The 22,797-nt window shown below is 39.8% G+C and overlaps 1 protein-coding gene across 4 annotated transcripts in view; it reads left to right on the plus strand.

Annotated features, from left to right (window-relative positions):
- Sdccag8 (SHH signaling and ciliogenesis regulator SDCCAG8) overlaps window positions 1-22,797 on the plus strand; it is a 184,476-nt gene that overhangs the window by 43,598 nt on the left and 118,081 nt on the right. For all 4 annotated transcript variants that reach the window (XM_070041917.1, XM_070041918.1, XM_070041920.1 and 1 more), the window contains exons 11-12: window positions 6,008-6,142; window positions 9,640-9,756. In XM_070041917.1, the coding sequence (XP_069898018.1) occupies window positions 6,008-6,142; window positions 9,640-9,756 (252 nt within the window). The remainder of the gene's footprint in view (window positions 1-6,007; window positions 6,143-9,639; window positions 9,757-22,797) is intronic.

A 22,797-nucleotide genomic window follows, 5' to 3' on the forward strand; every position in this document is an offset into this window, starting at 1 on the left:
TCTACCCCACATCAAGCATGCATAATATAAAATGTGAGAAACTGAGTGAGCAAGCAAAAGTGACTATATATACAATATTAAATCAATTCTGACATATTACATCATGATACCCACATGAATAACTGAAAGGCAGAAGGAATTAAATAACATGAAATTTGTGGTGTATGAAAGAGCAATACTGGAATTCTGCAGAAAGTAGAAACCAGCTTTGAAATTGTTGCAATGGAATAAAATTGAGCAAGAAGTCACCAGAACAATTCTTTCACGCTTCTTTTACAGGGATTTCAAGCCTTCTTTCCCAGACACTGTTATGATACTGTGATGCATGATAATTATTAGCTTCCATAGCAAATACCTATGCATCTCTGCTATGTCAAGGCAGTGTAAGGAAATATAAGTAGAAAACCCACAGCTTCTATCCAACCAGCTTTAACTCCAATGGGTAAACTGAGGAATATACTATACTATAGTATACTATACTATACTATACTGACTTTACTGACTATAGCTGTCAGAACCCTATGGTAGCTTAGTCTAACTGGTCCTCTCTATGTTCTGGACTAGTGATGTCAGTGGGTGAAAATCCCCCACAGATAGCCACTGTGCACACTGGGGTCCCCAGTGCAACCGGGCAATCCTGTGTGGGTCCTTTCTCAGCCATCAGCAGAGATTATGGGAGGGAATGGGATTGTGGTAGTCACGGTCCAATCTGGTCTTCCTCATTAAGCTGACATACTCTTGCGAGAAGTAGACGTTGAAGCAGTGCTTTCATCAATGGCTTTTCATCATAGCTGTGAAAAGTCTTTGGAGGCTCAGTAGAGATCCTTCAAGACTTGTCATGGGGGAACCTGGCCTATTCTCAGTGATCAGGATAGACTTTCCATCACAGCGAGATTTTTGAAATGAGACCTGTGAGGAGGAGGAAGAGTGTTTGGATAGAGATGACAGGAGGAAATTTTCATGTGTGTGTGAGATATCATACCCACTGCTAGAAAAACACGATGGTTTCTGGGAATGTAGAGAGCATCTGGTGTCTGGGGCATGGGGAGGGAGCAAGCACCGAGAGCACCTGGGTGGCTGGGGCCCAGGGAGGGAGCACTGAGGGCACCGGTGGCTGGGGCAGGGGGAATGGGCACTGAGCAGGACAGGGCCACTGGGGGAAGCAGATGCCCTGTCATGAATGGCCTGTACCCAAATTTAAATTTGGATTTAAAATTTCATCCAAAAGAGCACGGAAAGCCATTGCACAGACTGTACAGTGAGGCTTCACTATTCCTCCTCTTCTTCTTCTTCTTCTTCTTCTTCTTCCTTCTTTCTTCTTTCTTCTTTTCTTCGTTTTGGTCTCCAGTCTCATCTTCCTTCATTTCTTCTCCTTGCGTCCCCACCCTTCCAACCTCCTGCACATCCCCTGCACTTCCCCAGCATGCACACGGGCCTTCTCTGTCTCTGTCTCATTTCAGGATTTGGCATGTGCTACAAATCCCCTGCGTTTGTGACCTCACATCCTTATTCTTTGGCTTATTTTTCTCACATAAAATCTTCTCCAATATATGTTTCTTGGACAAATGAGTAAGGACACATAAGGAATAAAAACAAAGGGCCTCATGCCCTTGGAAAATAGCACTGAACTACAGAGAGAGCAGAAAACTGATTCCTTTGTGCAGGAGACAGTGAAAAGATTTGAAGACTGGGTAGGATTTAGAAACAAGGACAATGGTAGAAAGAAACTGTTCACAGCCAAACCAAACAAGACACAGAAGGAGACCAAGTGTGGCTGTATTCTGTGTGAGGGAAGGATGTGAATTAGCAAGGGGAGGCAATAGCGGAGTTTATTTGGGGGAGTGTTTAGTGGTGGCCATTAAGCTAGGAAGTTTTACTACAGAAAAGGATGTTGATAAGGCTTTCTCTTTAGAAAGGCAAAAGGATGGCTACTGTAAGTCAATTATGTTCATATGTAACAGTCTCATGAATAACTGCAAGGTGGCTAAAATGTAGCACAGTTTGGAGACTGAATCATTTATGTATATTTGTCTCCCTAAAGCTTTGGTGGACATTTGGTCCTAACATTGGTAAAGGTATGGTAAAGACTCAGCAGCGGCGCTAGCATTTAGACAACTATTCTCACTAGGGAAAGCAGCTTTCAGGCTAGAATCCAAATTGACCTTCTGGTGACCTTGACACTTCTTTATGTGTGTGTCTATCTGTCATGGGGGCTTGAACTCAGGGCCTGCGTATCCCTGAGCTTTCTTGCTTAAGGCTAGCACTCTACCAGTTTGAGCCACAGGGCCACTACCAGTTTTCTGGTGGTTAATTGGAGATGAGAGTCTTAATGGACTTTCCTACCAGGGCTGGCACTGAGCCATGATCCTCCTATATTAGCCACCTAAGATTATAGGCATGAGCCACCAGCTTGACACTTTTTTAAAAACCTTCTTTAAACTTTAGAAGAATAAAATTGAAAATATTTCAAGGACTTCATAGGATTAAATGATGTTTTGTAAAGATAATACTTAGCTTAAAGTGGTGAGTGAATAAAGTTGTTTGTGGTTTTCATTATTATTATAGAGAAAGAAACAGCTTTATTGAGTAGCTTTCTCAGACCCTCATGTTAGTAAAAGCAGATAGATTTAAATATAAAGCCCAGCTTTTCTATTTATTATCTTAAGTAAACGAGTTTATGCTTAGTTCTTGAAGCTCATTTCAGCTGAACTGAAAATTCATCTAGTATAAATATATAATTCAACTATATTCATATCAACTTAAAACCAGTATAGTTGCTTCTTTTAAAGAGAGACTCTCTATAACAAGCACAGGAGCAGTTCAGAAGGGAAGGAAGGAAGGAAGGAAGGAAGGAAGGAAGGAAGGAAGGAAGGAAGGAAGGAAGGAAGGAAGGAAGGAAGGAAGGAAGGAAGGAAGGAAGGAAGGAAGGAAGGAAGGAAGGAAGGAAGGAAGGAAGGAAGGAAGGAAGGAAGGAAGGAAGGAAGGAAGGGACTGTACGTCATAACTTTGTAAGCACTAGCTAGATAAAGTTAGAGCAAGCCACCCTGCTCTCCCAATAGGAGGATCAGGAAGACTATTGAGAGGCATGGATTATCTTTCTTTTTATGTTTTTTTCTTATTTTCTAATATTCTTTCTTTCTCTCCCCCCCCCCCCAGCCCTCTCACATACACACACATTCCATTTGTGTGGAAAGCTTTAGCAGAGCATGTACCTTCTCTATACCCAGGTTTACATCATTCTGCCTTGATTATTACTTGTGGAGAGTTTTGTCTGGTGCCTTCTGTAATGATCTACCCAGCCACCCGGGTGTGTTGGTTCATCAGTCATTCATCTAGTATTTGTTTGACCACCCCCTATGGCCCATACATTTTCTTAGTTGTTTGTTTTGACACCAGCACATTCCTAGAATTCTTAATTCATGTATCTCTTCTCTAGGAAGCACTGCCTCATACCATATTCAGTATGCAGGGGGCTTGCTTTGCAGAAATTTCTGTCGAGTTCTCCCAACCTTGGTGTCTTTGTCTTTTCTTTGCCCCCCGTCAAAGTGTAAAGAACTTCCCTGATGTCAGAGCCTTGGACATCCAGCAGTGTTGCAGCTGTCTGTGTTCCTTCTGGCTCTGCAACAGATGTGGATGGAGAAGCTCCTGCAGTGTGATGCTGACTTCCAGATGGTGGGCACGGGGAAAAGAAGGCATGACGGCAGGAGGGGGCGTCCGGAAGTGGGTGACAGGAGGCGGCAGACAGGCCATGGGCGGAGGAAAGAAGTGGTGGGTGGCAGTGGAAGAGAATCGTAGGGCAGGGAAGCAATCAGGTATATGCCTGTGATAGCAGCAGACTCAGAATTTATCCGTAGCCAAATAAATGTCTGCGTGTCTGCTTGAAAAACTATATGCCCTGTTAATATTAAGTGTAACTACCAGGTTTGTCTCCCCATTAATATAATTTTAATAGCTGGTCATTAAAAAAAACCTAGAAAAACCTATAATTACACATTCATCATGAACCTGAATTTGAAAATTTAAGAAATTAAATTGATATTCATAATTTGTTCTTTTCACCTACTTTTGACCTTTCATTTTCAGGTTCAACTAGTATTTATGCACAGTGAAACTCTATAGTTTGTTGTTACTAAAGCTAATTTTATGTGAAAATTAAATTTATAAACAATCTTATAATGATAAGGACATGTGAACAACCATAAATCAAATATACCATTCACCACAATCTTCAGAAGTTAATTTATTCATCTGCCTAAATTAGAAAATAGCTAAGACTCATCCTTTGTTCAGGTCAACTTTAGCTATTTATGTAATTCAAAGGCACCTCACTTGGTTTCATTTATGTAAAGCTCTTAATTTGCCAAAACTGTGGCTCAATGATGATTTTTTTTTCTTTATTTTTTGCTTGATCCTGGGGCTTGAACTCTGGGCTTGGGTGCTCAAAGCTAGTGCTCTACCACTTAAGCCACAGCTCTACTTCTGGCTTTTTTGGTAGTTAATTGGAGATAGAAGTCTTACAGACTTTCCTAGCTTCAAGCCTCATTCCTCAGATCTCAGCCTCTTGAGTAGCTAGGATTACAGATGTGAGCCACCAATGTCTGGATCAATGCTAATTTTTTATCCCAATTTAGTTATTGATTTCATTAATAAAGCTGAATTCATACAGGTGTGAGTACAATAGCAAATTTCAGGTACCATTATTTCTGATTTATTCCTATTTTAAAAGTTAAAACCTGATAGGCATCCCTACATGTAGGTTCATTTTAAAACTGCTAATTTAACTGAGAAATTAAGAGTCTAGAAGAAAAAGTTGACTGAGTGCAACAGATCAAAATAATTATAAACAAAAACTAGGAAAGATAAGTCTTAAGATCTAGGAAGCATTTTTAATCTGAGAAGTACTTGACATTTAGCGTTCCTCTGCAAAAGCAGGTATTCAAATTATTTATTCATCCATTCCTAGCACATTTATTGGCTTTTAATGAGCCTGCCCTTAGCAACTTCTAGCCAGAGAATGCAGACAACTAAAAACAGTGCCACTCTGTGCTATGGGAGAGCCTGGCATGGTGGCCCACACTTGTTATCCTAGTGACTAGCGAGTTAGGGGCAGGAAGATCATGAGTTTGAGGCAAGTCTGGGCAAAAGGTAGAAGACTCTATCTCAAAGGCAAACATAGAAACAGAAGGGATGGGGTATAGCTGAAGAGGTAGAGTACTTGCTTAGCATGTGGAAGGTCCTGGGTTGAAACCCCTGTACTGAAAAAAAAAATCCATGCTTAGTAAATAAAAGTGCTGTGATAGAAGTATCCAGAGGTTGTGTATAGAAAGGCTTTGTGATTTCAGGATGCCTTCCAGGGTACTAGCAGTGAAGCCTGGGTAACAACGAATCAGTGTCTGTGTGCTGAAGACACCAGGCGTGCGGGCCTGGCATCTGAACTGAATGCCAGCCCTGAGGAAGTGGAAGGCTCCTGTGTGCTGGGAGCTGGGTCTCAGGGAGATTCCCGTGACCCAGGACAGGGGAGCATGAGACAGTGTGAGGACAGGGGAGGAGACAGGGGAGCGCAAGACAGTATGAGCACAGATGGGGCTAACCAAGGAAGCCCAGAGCCCTCACTGTTTTGGGAGGAAGGGAATGAAATCATGGCTCTCTAACGCTATCATCCTCTTGAATTCTCCCAATCAGGACATTTGTGCTTTCCATGTGGAAGAAGTTGCCTTGTTTCTCCATGCTGCATCTGAAATGCATTTCTCAATCTGTTCCATAACTTGCCTGGCTGTCATGTTAGGTCTTCAACCAAGACTTGGGTTTCATCAGCTTGTACATTTTCTGTAATAAGGTTAGAGTTCAGAGGAAGGAATAGAGGATGAATGAAAGTCTTGGATGGGCTGAGGGAGCAGGGAAATGGACAGACCCACTCCACAGAAAAAAAAACAGCCCAGTGGCTGTGGGAGACTCCTAATTAGACACAATTTTAGAATTTGTTCAGAACTTTTATTTCCCTTTACAGATGTTGCTCCTCTCTCAGAATATTGCCCAACTGGAGGCTGAAATGGAAAAGGTTACAAGGGAAAAGAGTTCAGCTATTAGTCAACTAGAGGACATTCAAAACCAGCTTTCTTCACAAGAAATGGATGTCACAAAGGTACAGAAAGATTTATTTCCATAATTACTTGCATAAATATTTTTCTTATTTCTAGAATAATACAAGTTTACTTAATAATCACTAAGCAGATGCTCACCTGCACACACAGGTACTACAGATTCAAAGGTGAATTAGGATTGAATGTCTTTCATCATCTCATGACTTAAGTGCCAAAGACAGACTTATAAATATGAGTTATATAACTTCAATGATTGAATATTTAGGGAAACTTGTATTTCTAAATTCTTTCCCCCCACACCCCATAGAGGAGGCTTACTCTTCAGAGGAATTGTCAAAGACATCTATTTACAGTTTGAAAGTGTTCTTAACATAAAAAATTACCTCCCTTCCACTTACTTTTCATATCTGGCCTCTAAAAATCAAGACTGTAGTATCATAGTTGTTTTTGAAACAAGTTTGTTTATCAGAACACCACAGCATTTGTGCTTTGGGCACATGAACTCGTGAAGCAAGTTCTACATGTTAAGTGGCTTCAACTGGATAAGGCTAATATGTAATGTCCCTGTTTTAAGAAATACTAGAAATTTATCTAGATTGCATCAATTAACTTAAAACTGAGAATCTAAATGAGATTGTGCATAATATAGTAAATTAAAGCAATTTATTATTCTCTACTACATATACAGTTTGTATAAGATACATGCCCCTCCCACATTTTCCTAAAATTTGATACATCTTAAATGCCACTGTTGCTCCATAATTCAGTAATTTGAATTAATTTTAACTGATATCTTAGGAAAGAGAGCCGTTTTCCCCATTTTTTTTCCTTTTTTCAGTTTTGGTAATTTTCCATTTGGTTGCTTAAAATTCAAGGTAGCAAATGTAGAAATATTAAGAAGCTCCTATTTTCTAGTGTACCTGATGTCTTTGTAGTGATAGAGCCGAGTGCAGATGGATGGATGGATGCTTACCGACATTTACAGGTGAAATCTATGGTGACAGCTTTCAGTTCATTATAGGAAGAGAAATGCAAAGAATGAATTTCTGTTTTCAAAACTATCCTAAAAGTCTTGACTTTGAGATTCTGGTTCAGTTTAGACTTTTGATGTATTTTAGATGGTATGTAAGTATTATCAATAAACAAATGCTAAACTGAAAATATTAAGACAAAGGAGCTTCAAAATTAAATAGAGGGAATAAAATCATTTTAAATAAGACATGATACTCATATATATATATATATATTTTTTTTGGGTCCGGTCATGGGGCCTAAACTCTGGGCCTGGGCGCTGTCCCTCAGCTCTTCAGCTCAAGGCTAGCGCTCTACCACTTGAGCCACAGCGCCACTTCTGGCTTTTTTCTTTTTGCTTATGTGGTGCTGAGGAATCGAACCCAGGGCCTCATGCATGCAAGGCAAGCACTCTACCACTGAGCCACCTTCCCAGCCCGATACTCATATTTTTAAACATAGCCAGCTTGTTGGTGTTGGATTTTACACTATGGTGTGTAACTGTTATTTTTTAGTATTATCAATTTAAGTTTTGCCAATTTAATTCACAGTCCTAAAAAAATAGATTGGAATAGTGAACATTTAAAAAAGAAAATAAAGAGAATAAAAAACAATAAACAAAAAAAACAGTAAAAACAATAAAAAATAAGAAAATAAATAAATTTCTGTCACTAAAGATTTAAAATTTTTATATAATTATACCACAAAAGGGTTTTCATGTTTATAGCTTCTTTGTCTTTTCTTTTGGTACTGGAGACCAAATCCAGGATGTTACACTGGCTAGACAGTGTTTGTAACTTTTTCACGTGGGAGAATCAGCTCAGAGGTTGAAGACAGCTTTCTAGTACACTTTCTTTTAAATAAGTTCCTTCTCCTTTTTGACAGCCACTTGGGAAAAGCTTTCTTCTTTCTTGTCATACTTTTAAACTCAGAACCCTTTATTTCTTTAAATATATTATTCAAATACCTTTCTACAAAAATCAGATAGGTCCTATAGCTTTGATGGGATTAGTTTCTAGAGTTTCAAAATCATTTATAAAACAAAACAGAAAAATTTCAGACAAGTATAACTAGTAGATATATATGATACTTAAATGATACTTATAGGTGGCTTACACCTATAATCCTAGCTACTCAGGAGGCTGAGATCTGAGGATCATTGTTCAAAGCCAGCCTGGGCAGGAAAGTAGGTGAGACTCTTATCTCCAATGAACCACTCAGAAAACTGGAAGTGGCACTGTGGCTGAAGTGGTAGAGCACTAGCTGTGAGCTGAAGAGCTGAGGGACAGCGCCCAGGCCCAGAGTTCAAGCCCCATTACCGACAAAAAAATAAAAAAAAAAGAAACATTAAAAAAAACCTTGTGGGGCTGGGAAGGTGGCTTAGTGGTAGAGCGCTTGCCTTGCATGCCTGAGGCCCTGGGTTTGATTCCTCAGCACCACATAAGCAAAAAAAAACAACAACAAAAACAAAAAAAACCCTTGCTTTATAAATTACCTTGTGATTTAGTTTATCTCTCTAGAGGGTCTCAATAATTTCAAAAGGCCCATAATTTCTCTATTTGGATTTATCTATTAATTGCATTTTCAAATTGTATGTCTGCATTTGTAGTGGTCCTGGATTGGGAAAAAATGCACACTGTATAAATAATGATACACAACATTTAAAATATATTCTTACTTAATGATATATTAAGACTATTTCATGTTAGATACACATTTTCTTTGTTCTTAATTGTGAAAATACTGTACAGAGGGGTTACAATTACATGGGCAAGATAATGAGTACATTTCTTATCAAGCATTGTAGCCTCCTCCTTTGTTTCCCCTTCCCATCCCTTCCCATCCCTTCCCATCCTTCCTCCTCCCCCCGCCCCCCCATCCAATCCTCCTCCCCCACACACATTTTCTTCTCATATTAAATGCTCCAATTACAATCATCAGGTGTGCTAAGTGCTAGTTTATGACTTTTTCCATCATATATTGACTTGAGTGATATTGTATACTTACTGCTATAAGACTGGTGTTTGGACAGTTTGCATAAGTCCTACGTCAAATCAAAATATCAATCATACAATCTTCTAGAGGAAACAATACCTTCATAAATTTCCTTACATAAAAGCTTAACTGTTGAAATCTTCAAAGGAACAGTGAATACTTCACCAGAAAAATTTGGAGGAGAAAGAGCATGTGATGTTTTAACTACTCATTTTTACCTAAAGTTTGGATGATGCTACATTTCAGTTGATAATATCCAATTGCAACTATTTTACAGAAAATAATCTTTGAGAATGTCACTTAAATTAGTTATGTATTTCTTTCTCTCGATATGAAATAATTAGACTTAAGAATCCCAGATTTTTGCTTCCAAATTTTACCAGGCTATACTGAATATTCGACTAGGTGTTCTTAAAGAAAATCCTCTGTTGTATTTCATACATATGGCCTCTAGGGGGCACCAAAAGATCTAATTGCAGGCATCGTCTGGTGGATTCCAGTGGCTATTCATTTACTTTTTCCAATGGAACAGGTGTGTGGAGAAATACGCTTCCAGTTGAACAAAACCCAAATGGAGAAGGATGAGGCAGAAAAGGAGCACAGAGAATACAGAGCAAAAACTAAAAGGGATTTTGAAATTAAAAATCAGGTAAGGGATAACACATTGTATAAATAGCAATTAAAGATATAAGTAATGTTCTCTCTGTGAAGTTGGTTCAGAAGTTATTTATTTTGCTTATTATTCCGAACTAATATTGTTTCTAGCTAATGCAACAATCCAGTTCATACTATTAAAGGAGATTCATTTATAGTTGCTTAAAATTATCACCTTTCATAGGAAGTAGTAAGAATACAACTGCATGCATATAAAATTCCAATCTGACAGGTCATAAATATACATTTGGATATGTGTATCTATTACTTACAAAAGTTAAAAAAATGTTCTAATGCACAGTTTGAACCTAAAATATACGTACATGAAGTTTTTGAAAGATGCCAACTTGCATCCAATTTTAAATGAAAAAGTTTAAAATTTGTAAGATGAGATGAGTTGATATGTAAATATGTCAATCAAATTGATTGTTGGCAGAGTCAAACCAGTTTTAACTAAGATAACCATGAATACGTTTGCTCAGGAAGCCTAAATACAGCACAATTTAAAATGTTTAGGAAGGAATGCTTAAATTTCAGTTTGAACAGATGTTTTACATTGTAACTTTGTTGAACTCATGTAGATGCTCCAATTTTAATTGACAATATGGATAAAGTTTTTAAGAGAGACAATTCTAATAGGCTAACTGGTTCTTTTTTATATTCTAATACAAGCCATTGAATGCTTGCTTTTTTTTTAAATAGCCAAGAATGGCAAGTTGTTTATTCTATTAAACAATTAGACTGAGTTCTTAGTATCAATATTTTAAAGAAATCTCTACAATTCAGAAGTGAGTAATTAACTTCAAGTAAATTTTTGTCAAACATATTTCTGTTCAATGCTTTTAAAAAATAATTTTCAACATTTTTTCCTTTCAATTCAATCAACTCTTTGTTATAAATGCCATAAAGACAATTGGAAAGTGTTAAAAATTAAGTGATAATGAAATTTAGTACAAAAAAATTTTCCAGGTCCTATTTACAATCTTTAGTATTAAGTTAAAAGCCAGAAAATTAGAACAAAATTCTCCTTTTATACCACTGTATTCAAGGTGTTACAACAAGTTTTACGATTTTAGAAGATGGTTCTTTATTAACATATACACATGATGAAGCTATTATTTCCTCCAGTTGGGGGCGTTCCTGATAGTGGAATGGGAAAATCCTCTGTCAGGGGCTGAAGGCCCAGGACTAAGTCAAGTGCAGAGATTTTGTCCTTTCTGATGTTCTACAATTTTTTAAAGCTATATTGGCTTACCATCTACACTATTAAATACCTCTTATACTATGATACAACCATCTGGTAGCATAATATTTTGGACTAAACTGGGAATAATTCAGCATGAAAGAATCTAAAAGAATTTTAAAAAGAAATTGTAATATTTTAGAAGAAAACTATCTCCATCAGAACAATAAGAGCATAATGAATCACGTGTTTAACAGTATTTTTAATACTTTTCTTTTAGCACTGTATCTCTTGTTAATTGACTAGTAATAGTTGAAGGCTAAGACTGCAGTAATCTGAAGGAGTAGTTTTCACTTGTAAACATTTTCCCGGGATAGTAAAATAGTCACAGTTTTCTTAATGCTTTTTAGTGAAAGTTAGATTCTTAGATTGTAGTGGTTCTCTTTAGAGATGTACCTTTTGAGAGGGCCATACTCATTAGGAAGAAAACCTCTGAAGAATGACAAGATGTTTATGATGTGATAAACTTGTTACCATTTTTCCTTGGACAAGCTGTGGGAATTTTATAGTTATTCTTTGTAACTACTTTGTGTTTTAGAAAGGAAAGTGGTGGGGTCTCAGTCCCTGAATGACTTGGAATGGCAAAGCCGTCATTGTTCTTTGGTCTTTGAGCCATGACCTGACCTTCTGTTGTCAGACCAAAGCGCTATTTTGCTTGGCCCCCATCTGCACTCAAGAGAGAAATCTGCATTTAATTTTTAAGAGCTAGACATATTGAGCATCTATCTGAAATATCTATAACACTTAATGCATATTTACCTTTAGGGTGTCACATAACTGAGCATACAATGAGAAAGTTATCTCTTGGTTTGCAAGCTGGTGTTCTTTATAGTATCCTCGTTTTATTTCTATTTTAGTGAATCTGACAACTTGATAGATTTTTGAGTAGGTGGGAAATGGAGATGAGAATGTGCTGAGTCCAAGAGCTTTTCTGATATAGACAAAGCAGGGTGAGCGTCTGGTCCCCACGACATGCCTCCTTTCAGCATGAACCCTGACTCTGGCCTGGTCAGAAAGAAAGGTCAGGAGAGTGACAATGGCAGTTTCTCCCACCCGTGTTCTTCTTTTCTTTTTTCTATGTGTCAGGAATTCCTTCACATCAGCTCTTTTGTATCTTTTTAGCTTCAGAAACTGTCATCCACAGAGGATACTTTGTATATCCACGAAGGGGGAAAAGATTTAGTGGGGTGGGGAAGACATTTAGTATGGAGGAGAGTGAGAAATTTCTGCCTTAATTTTTTTTAGAGATTTTTTTGTAGGTTGTATTTTGCATGCATGCGTGCACACGCGCGCGCACACACACTCACACACTCGCACACACTCACATACATGCGTGCACTCACACCCGCATCCCACCATGGGAGTCTTGAAACACACGAGAGTAGGACGAAGCAGTCCCTTCCCTCACCTCTTCCCACCGTGTGCTGCATCAGTACTGCTGCATCTCCTGCACATCTTTTCTCTTGATTCCCGAGGCTTCCTTGTTGTCTTCTTCATCTTTTGTCATCATCTTTTTTCTTTTCCATTTTCCTCTTCGGTCTCTCCTTCCTATACCTCTTCTCCTTTTGGAGAAATATTTAAAGTAGATCTCAGACATTATGTTTATTATTTCACCTGCAGATACTTCAGTGTGCGTCACTGAAGGGTTCGGTATGTACTCGGTATGCCCTCATCATACCTCGCAATACTAACAATAATTCTTTAGTAGCAAATAATACGCAGCTGAAATTAGATGTCTTTATCTCAAAAACATTTTGAAATTGATTTGTTTAGATTGGGAAAACAGTTATATTCTTTTTTTTTTTTTTGGTCCAGTCGTGGGGCCTGAACTCTGGGCCTGGGCGCTGTCCCTCAGCTCTTCAGCTCAAGGCTAGCGCTCTACCACTTGAGCCACAGCACCACTTCCGGCTTTTTTTTTCTTTTTGCTTATGTGGTGCTGAAGAATCGAACCCAGGGCCTCAGGCATGCAAGGCAAGCGCTCTACCACTGAGCCAACTTCCCAGCCCAACAGTTATATTCTTATATTTTAGTATACTGCAATTTTATGCTCTTTAAAAGGAAATAAAGGGGCTGGGAAGGTGGCTCAGTGGTAGAGCGCTTGCCTTGCATGCCTGAGGCCCTGGGTTCAATTCCTCAGCACCACATAAGCAAAAAGAAAAAAGCCGGAGTGGCGCTGTGGCTCAAGTGGTAGAGCGCTAGCCTTGAGCTGAAGAGCTGAGGGACAGCGCCCAGGCCCAGAATTCAGGCCCCACAACCAGACCCAAAAAATAAATAAGTAAATAAAAAATAAAAGGAAATAAAGAGGATTCTTACTAAAATTTCAACTTTCTTTGATTGTTGTTAAATTAGATATGAATGTTTTCATTGTGCTTTATAGTTTCAAGTAACTCATCATTATTCTAAAGAGATATGAATGAATCTCTAGCAACAATTTGAAGAAAATGGCTTCCATGGAGCACTGCCAGTCATCATGTTCCAAAAGAAGCTCTATAGAGCCTTAAACCCAAAACTATGATTTTCAAACTTTACATTTTCAGAGGTAGAGGTCTGCAGGCAGCCCCCAAATAAGAAATGTGTCAATGAACATTTTGTCACTAACTCTCAAAGGTGAACGTTTATAGCTCCTGACCTTTCATCAGTCTGGGCTAGCCTTGGAACTCTACACTGCTCAGGATGTCCTTGAAACTCCCATCTCCTACCTCAGACTCCCAAGTGCTGGGATTCCAAGCAGGTGTCACAACTCCTCACTGCAAGGCCCTTCCTAACCATGTCTGTGTGCCTGTACTGACCTCCACACCCATGGAGTTGCCAGAGCGCAGGAAGGGCAGGGGTCTGCAGAGCTAGTAGACCTACAGACTCTCCTGACTGCAGAAACAGACATTTCCACCTATTTGCTGTGTCCACGCACCCTGCATTCCTAGAAGATGCTGAGTCCCTGCATGTCGGGGGCCCGTGCATACAATCTTCACGAGATGAACAGGCCAACCCATCAGAAAAGTTCATGAGACCTTTTCTCATCTAGTAGCTGGACATGGTGGTTTGTACCTACCATCCTAGCCACAAGGTAGGCAAAGATCAGGAAGATAAGAGGATACAGGCCAGCTTAGGCAAAAATGTCCGCCATGACTCCCATCTTGGTGGAAAGAAGCTGGTCGTGATGGTGCAAGCCCACCATCAGAATTACCTGGGGAAGCAAAAAGATGTGATTGCAGTCTAGGTGTGTTCCTGGGCAAGAAGCAAGACTCCATCTCAAAAATAACTGCACAAAGAAGAGCTGGAGGTCGGGGCTGGGAAGGTGGCTCAGTGGTAGAGTGCTTGCCTTGCATGCCTGAGGCCCTGGGTTCGATTCCTCAGCACCACATAAGCAAAAAGAAAAAAGCCGGAAGTGGCGCTGTGGCTCAAGTGGTAGAGTGCTAGCCTTGAGCTGAAGAGCTGAGGGACAGTGCCCAGGCCCAGAGTTCAGGCCCCACGACCGGACCCAAAAAAAAAAAAAAAAATAACTGCACAAAGAAGAGCTGGAGGTCGGGGCTGGGAAGGTGGCTCAGTGGTAGAGTGCTTGCCTTGCATGCATGAGGCCGTGGGTTCGATTCCTCAGCACCACATAAGCAAAAAGAAAAAAGCCAGAGGTGGCGCTGTGACTCAAGTGGTAGAGCGCTAGCCTTGAGCAGAAGAGCTGAGGGATAGCGCCCAGGCCCAGAGTTCAGGCCCCACTACCAGACCCCCCCCCCAAAAAAGAAAAAAACAGAAGAGCTGGAGGTGAGCGAGGGTCACCATTTCCCCACTGCTGCAGGAGGAGATGCAGCAGACACCATGTAGTCCTGGGAGCCTGAAATCTTTATTATCTCATCTTTTCCAGGAACGGCTTCCCAACCTCCCCCAGGCATGCAATGTAAACTTCTCTGCCTTTACTGGAATACAGACCTTTGCGTTTGAAGAGCATCAATCTGAAATCTTCTACCTAGTAGTTTTAGAATGTTTGCAGTGCAACAATGTAGCATGTTCCTGATCTTTCAGTCATCTAGTGTATTACTGGCCATTGTATCATTGTTTTATCATGCCACACACGTAGGGACTGCTGTGGTGTCATTGCTTCACTTGTGGCTTGGGCAAGAGTACAAATATGGCATTATTGGTCTGCACTTTGATTTTTAGGTTAGTATCAGTTTTTCAGTGATATGACTGTCGTTGCTTTTCTTATTAATATTGTGTGCGCTGTAACTTTTAAGCTGTAGAGAGCACATGAGGAAGAAGCACATATCTTCAAAATTACCACACTGGTGTGATCGAAGCAGATGTTTAAGAGTGGCTATAGGTACAAAAGAAATAGAAAGGAATTGTGGGTGGCTCAGCTCCACAGCACTGTGACATGCATTTCTGTGCAGACAGAAGCCTGTAGTGCACAGCCATACAAATGAGTGCCTACATTCAGGTGACTCACTCAGACTTTCGAAAGAAGGGCGTCTGTGTTGTCCCACTTCGTGCAACAGTGAGAGGAAACCCTCAAGTCCTAAGAGGCAGTTCTATTTAAGGACAGAGAAATAAAAGGAATAAAGAAAAGCTGAAGAATCGAACCTTTTCATTTAGAAAAGACACACACACTGTGTCACTGTCTTCAAGGAGTTGACTGATATTTCAAGGAGAAAGTTACCTGATCTTTTATCTTCAATATGGAAAGAATAAGAACAAAGCAACTTATCACAGCAACTGGAAACCACTGTAGTCCGAAGGAAGAATTTTCTGACAATAAGAAGATCAAAGTAGATTTCTGGAATAGGCCATGGGACTTCATTTTTAGATTTAAAAAGTAGCAGCGGTGTGAGGTCCACCGCCGTCTATTTGATTCTGGAAACATCCTAGCAGTAGATCACGGTTTCTGTTAAAAGTGGGTAACAGCAGTGTTAGTCTTTTCTAATTGTGACTTGGCACCTACGGGTAGATTAAAATCTCAGGAAGTTCTGTTCTGTGCTTTGTGTCTGGGAAGCTATATTATGCTCTTCGGCAGGCAGAGAGAACGGGTGAATCTGGAGAGCTAGGTTTCAGAGACTTACCCAGCTACCACCTGGGGACTCACCTCTCTCTTTCCAGTCTCTTCTGGGGGAGGGTCACTTCAGCATGTCTGTGGTTCACTCTGTCCTGGTGATGACAGAGCTTCTCCAGCCTTCTCCACACCCTTCCCCACTTTGGCAAATCCCCGTCCTGTCAGGATGAGAGCTTCACTGACCCAGAGCCTGGCGGTAGACCCTGGCGTTGGGTAGACTGGAAGACCAAGCCTTGCCCTTAGGGAGTTTATGTTCTAGTTGAGGGCTTGGGGTACACATTTGTACATGCCTGAAGAATACTTGCGAAGCAGCATATCGACAAGTGCAAATTAATGTAGTGTGAACTTCATGCCAGCCACAGCCCACAGAGGGGAATCTGGTTCTGTGTGTGATGCAATCAAGCCTTTTCTCTCCTTTCTTTCATTTTTTTTAAAATAGCATCTTCTCTTAAGTATGCCCTAAAGCATTGTTCAGCATACTTAGAGGAATTTGTGTTCTTATCACAGCCTAACCAAGATTTCTGAGAAAATTCTTCAGCCTGGCGTATGGCTATAAATCAGCATCTTTTGTTTTTATCCTTAGTGATACTTGAGTGTATCAATAAGATTTATTGGACTATAAATAATTTAAAATATATTCACTTCATAAAAGTCTCAAATTATTGTACTTCTATTTCTAAGTCACCATGTTGAATTAGTTTCTCATTCATTTAAATCATTGTGTTGGTAAAGTCACAAAATAGAAAAAAAAAAGCTCAAATCTATTTATATACATTTATTTACCCGAAAGAACAGTTCCTAATAAATTCAGTGAGTAATAACAAGTTGGAGATATTCAGGGCATGTAGGACTCAGTAACTTGTTCATGATTTGGGCAGATTTTTTTCCTCTTTCTCTGGCAGCAGTGCATGTATATAAATTCATGTGCTCAAAAAAGAATCTGGGAATTCTTATTTATAATCTGATTTTTCATAAAAGATGATAATTCTGTTTTTCATGATTTATATTTTTAAAAATCAAAGAGATAAACAGAAACAGTATCAAGATCAATTGAAAATATAAATTTAGGTGTGTTCTGGGGATAAGGGCACAAATGCAAACAAAACATGCCGATTTAGACATCGTGTGCCTTATGGGATGAACAGCAAGAGGGAAGTGTTTGCCTTTGGTTAGGGATAGTCAACCAAACTGAACTCAAAGAAGATTTTCATGTGTTAAGGAATGCATAAAATTCTGCTACTGGCCTTAAAGATGTTTCTGTGCTTTAAATTGGTGATAAATATTTTGGTCTTTTAGGTTTTTTTTTTTTTTTTTTTTTTTTATGTTTGCTTTGCCTGTAAGTGCGGATGCAGCAGGCTCCCCACAGCCTTGTGGAGCCGTGTGCTGAGTCCAGGCTGCAGTGGGGCCCCCTGGGCTGGTGGTGGTTCTCTGAAGGTGTCCATGTGTGCAGACAGGCCCAGGCACGCAATAGACATGGGCTACAAATGCTTTTCCTTCTCTCTCCCTTTTCTTTCTCCTTTCCTTTTTTTTGTGCTGGTCCTAGGGCTTGAATTCAGGTCTGGGTCCTGGGTGGTGTCCCTGAGCTTTTTTTTCTCAAGGTTGGTGCTCTACCACTTGAGCCACAGCTCTACTTCTGTTTTGTTGTTTTTAATTGGTGATAAGATTCTCATGGACTTTCCTGTTTGGTCTGTCTTGAAACCTGATCCTCAGATGGTAGCCTCCTGAGTATCTAATAGTACAGGTGTGAGCCACTGGTGTCATAGGTTAGTACGAAAGGTTAGTACCAGTATCCAGTAAGAATGATACTAACGCAGATGTGGCTATACACTGTAAAACAATATTTATTGTGTAAACATAGCATGTTAACAGGAGCCACTAATTACATCATACAGTAGAGCAAATTGTTTTCATCTTTTTCTTTTGCCTTTTACTTTTTCCCCATGTGCATATAGAAGATTTGCAAGTAGTTAACATAGACTGGATATAATTTTTGTTTTTATTTTATTTTTTACCTAACAGTATCTTAATCACTGTTCTATACTACTTCATATATTTATAGTGATCATTTTAATATGAGTGTTTACATAGAGTTTTAAAGGAAAATGAAACCGGGCCTCATGTTAACTTTCCCTGCTTGCTTGGCACTCAATCACTTGAGTTATGCTTTGAGCTGATTATTTGGAGATGAAATCTTGTGGACTTTTCTGCCTCGTCAAGCTTTGAACCATGATTCTCTGGATCTCAGCCTCCTGAGTAGCTAGGGTTATAGGAGTGAGCCTGTAGTATCTAGCTACAAAAAATGATGTTCGAAGTCAGATTTTGAAGAAAACAAATACCAACACAAATTCAGAATTCTACCCTGAACTTCATTTTAATTTAGTAACCATATATGTGTGTATGAATTTTTGTCAGAAGGAAATATCTAAGACAGATACACAAATAAATGTAAGTCAAAAGGAACATAATAAATACCACAAATTACACAAAGGTCTGTGTATTTCAAAGAGGGACCGACAGCCTCTTTCAGAATGGTTAGTATGAAAGCACATAGAAGGCATTTGGCCAAAAGATCCAACATGGTGGGTTGAGCAAAGAGAAAGGGGCACTGAGAAAGGACACATGTTCCTTTCGATCCCTAAGCACTGCGTCGCGTACGGAGAGGTCGTATTCTACTTTGGGAGTATTTGCATATGCTCTTCATTTCCTTTGTTTTATTTCTGAATGATGGGGAAAGCATCTGTTCATTCTAGGATTGAACCCAGGGCTTCACACAAACCAGGCAAGCATTCACCACTGAACCCTAGCACCACCTAGCCCTACTGTGTTGCCCAGGCTGCTCTTGAACTCCTAGGCCCAAATGATCCTCCCACCTCAGCCTCAGAGTAGCTGGGACTACAGTTACTTGCCACTATGCTACACAGAGCAATCTTAGATTTTCAGGTAACATACAGTGTCATCTTATTAGCAGTCACATAGGATTTATTTCCTAGAAAGAACTGAGTCATTTTAAGTCAGGGAAGACTCCCACATGATTCATGATGGAAGATGAAACATGGATTATGCATGAGTACAACTTTACTATGCACTGTGAGCCCAAAGATGGCTTTCTAAAAACATTTTCTGGTGGTAAGGATGGAACCCAGAACTTCATACCTGCTCAGTGCACTCTGCGGAAGAGGAAGATTGTCCCACCATTGGGAATGCTGCCTTTTCAGGTGGATTTTTCTTTGACTTGCTCAGAATTACCTGCATAGTCATCTGAATCTACTCATACTGAAGGTGAACATCATAGCTTGGTGTGTATTTAACAAACCTTAAAGAATATCATTTTTAACTTCTCTCTCTTCTTGTAGAATAATAGGCTGTCAGATGTGTACAGCAATTTAAGCCTTAGAAGGGTTTGTATAACAAGACTTAGATATGTTTTAGCCGAGGAGGAGTGAAGGGGTCAGCTGGGGTTTAAGAAACACCTGAGATAACCAACTCATAAAGAAACAAAGGTGGTGGGCGCTGGTGGCTCCCGCCTGTAATCCTAGCTATTCAGGAGGCTGAGATCTGAGGATCATGGTTCAAAGCCAGCCTAGGCAGGAAAGTCCGTGAGACTCTTATCTCCAACAAACCACTAGAAACCCGGAAGTGCCACTGTGGCTCAAGTGGTAGAACGCTCACCTTGAGCTGAAGAGCTGAGGAATATAGGAGGAATAGTCCCCAAGCCCAGAGTTCAAGCCCCACGAATGACAAAAGAGAGAGAGAGAGAGAGAGAGAGACAGAGAGAGAGAGAGAGAGAGAGAGAGAGAGAGAGAGAGAGAGAGAGAGAGAGAGAGAGAGAGAGAGAGAGAGAGAGAGAGAGAGAAAGAAAAAGAAAAAAAGAAAAAGAAAAAAAAAAGGTTTGTTCTGGCTCACCATTTTGGAGGTTTCGTTCTACAGTCACTCGGCTCCATTGATTTTAGGCCTGTATCAGGCAGCAGCATGGTGGGAGTGTGTGAGGAAACAAAACCACTCACTTCATGAGAGAGTGGGAAGAAGGGGAGAAGGGGGCTGGGGTCCTCAGTGGTCTCAGCACTTCCCGTTAGACTTGGCCTTTTAGATTAAAGAACGTCAAAGGCTCTGAGACCACCTGCCAGCGGTGCCCTAGGCTGGGGACGAGCCTTTACCCAGGGAATCTCTGAGGGATTTCTAGGATCCAAACACAGTAATGAGTGGATCCAATACCTATTGATGGCTCTTTTAAAATCTGTGTGTATAGATGTGTCCTAAGGATGTCTCTAATCAACGGACAAGCGCAGGCAAAGATGTGGAAATTTGGGATTCTCATGCATGCTGGGAGTAGTATAAAGTGATACAACTGCTTTAGAAAAGTCAGGCCATTTCTTGAGATGTTAAACACAAAGTTTTTATATGACCCAGCACCTCTCCAAGGTGTCTACCAAGGAAAGTGAAAACTTGCTTGTCCAAAAACTTGTATCTGAAAGCACAAGTATAACGTGCAGCATTTTCAAATGCTGGCTTTCTCGTGTGTCTGTCCAATGATGAATGAATAAAGCAAGTATGATCTATTTGCCTGCCTGCATATCTGTCTATCTACATTTTGTAACATGGATGAAGCTTGAAAGCATCATGCCAACTGATAGAAACCAATCATGAGGACAGCATATTGTTTGGGATTTTATGCAATTTCCAGAGCAGGCAAATCTATTCAGAAATAACAGTGATTGCCTAGGATTGAGAGGACTGGGAGGCAAAAACGAGAAACTGCTGATGGGTGTGGAGTTTCTTGGGGATGATAAAATATTCTAAATTTGCTTGTGGTAATAGTTGCCCAAATCTTGAATATACTGAAAATCATTCAGTTGTATACTTTAAATGGTTGAATTCTATGGTCTGAATTCTATCAAGAAAGCTGTTATTTTCAGGGAAGAATAGTGACCATAAACGTCACTTAGCACCAGGCACTGGAGACTCATGCCTGCAATCCTAGCTACTTAGGAGGCTGAGATCTGAGGATCATGGTTCAAAGCCAGCCCAGGCAGGAAAGCCTGTTAGACTCTTATCTCTAATTAACTACCAAAAATGCCAGAAGTGGAATTGTGGCTCAAGTGGTAGGGCACTAGCTAGTGCCCAGAACCTGAGCTTAAGCCCCAGGACAGGCACAAAAAAAAATTATTATCCCAAGGTGGCATGACAGTAGATGGAAGAGAGACTAGGCAAAGGCATGTTGCCTCTGTACTTGGACAGCATGAAGGAGGCTCAACAGATAGGAATGGGAAACGGAGCCTAGGGCACTAGCATTGCTCACCACCAGTGTCTGTGACCTACTCCCGAGTCTAGGCCATGTCTTACTCTTTGTTGTGTCTCTAGTAATCCCTTCCCTGACGACCATATTTTAAATTGTACAGCATTTCCTCCCTCTTTTTGCCTCATTTTACTTGATAATGTATTCATTTTGTTTATTATCTGTCTTCTGTCATCACAACACGAGCTTTGTGAAGCTATGTCCTCTTCAGTCCATACTTCACATATTAGCAAAAGCAAAGTGTGGATCACATTTCCTTGTTTTTCCATTTAACTTCAGGATAGCACTTAGAAACGTTAAGTCTACACTCCTTTCCACAATTTATAAAACCCAGCATAATTTGACTGCCACCTGTCTTTCTACCCTTTCTCATCCACTCTTCCTCTATATCTCCATTCCCTAGAGTCTCAGTGTTTTACTTTAACCTCTCAAACATGCCAGAACGCTTGGACAGACATCTTCCTACATTTATTCAGTTCTTTCTCTTAATGATCATTCAATGTCTCTACTTCTCTAACCACTGGTATATATTTCACCTTTTTTATTGTCTCATGGTACCTTGTTTCTTTCCTTCATTGAACTCATTATAATTTATTACTTGGTTGTTTGCAGATGGAAGTTGAGGACACATACTCATGACTATCTTAACCACTGTTGCATTCCTGGATGGGATGGATAGCCAAGAGTTCAGACCTCTAAAAGACTGCCTGATTCTCATTTTGCTACCCACTGCTTGCTGAACTCAAAAATATTTCTTAATTATGTTCTGGCTTTGGGCTAATTTTATGTAAAATGAGGATGGATACAATTCCTCTTTTATAAGGGTCTATATAATTCAACACATGCCATATAATAATTGCTTAATAAATGTTAATGATTATGATTTTGCCAATTTTAAGATTCTTATTTTTCACTTTCTAGTATCATCTCCCTCCTATGTTCTACTTTGTCTAGTTAATTTCCAAGTCATGATAGTATCGTAACCTGATATTTTTGATAGGACCTGAGAAGAAAGTGTCACTCAAACTTACATTCACCTGCTTTCAGATGTACATTCAATCAAAACCCCTAATAAACCTTATCTACTGCTTCCTAGGGGAGAGGAAAATAGAAGTTGGCTACCCAAAATTCCAAATTTTCCTCTAAATAATATATAGATGAGCTAAATTAGAAGTTTAGGGGAATTAAATCTGTCTAGCCATTCCTTAAGATATCTTAAAGTGTTCTTTCCTAGTCAGTGCCTTAAGTCTATCTATTCTTTGTTATTTTTCTTTATCAAAATGAACAAAAAAGTAATTATGTTAATTTTCACAGACTACATTTGATAGTATATAAAAATGTTTTATAAAAAACTACCGGGGCGGGGGGGCGGGCAGAATGGAGATGGGAAGGGATGGGAAGGGGAAAAGAAAAGAAAAGCAAAACTATACCACTATATGACTATTTTGATTGAATAGATGGC

This window comes from Dipodomys merriami, unplaced genomic scaffold (assembly GCF_024711535.1).
Source record: "Dipodomys merriami isolate MVZ:Mamm:240054 unplaced genomic scaffold, mDipMer1.0.p SCAF_31, whole genome shotgun sequence".
Taxonomy (NCBI): Eukaryota; Metazoa; Chordata; class Mammalia; order Rodentia; family Heteromyidae; genus Dipodomys; species Dipodomys merriami.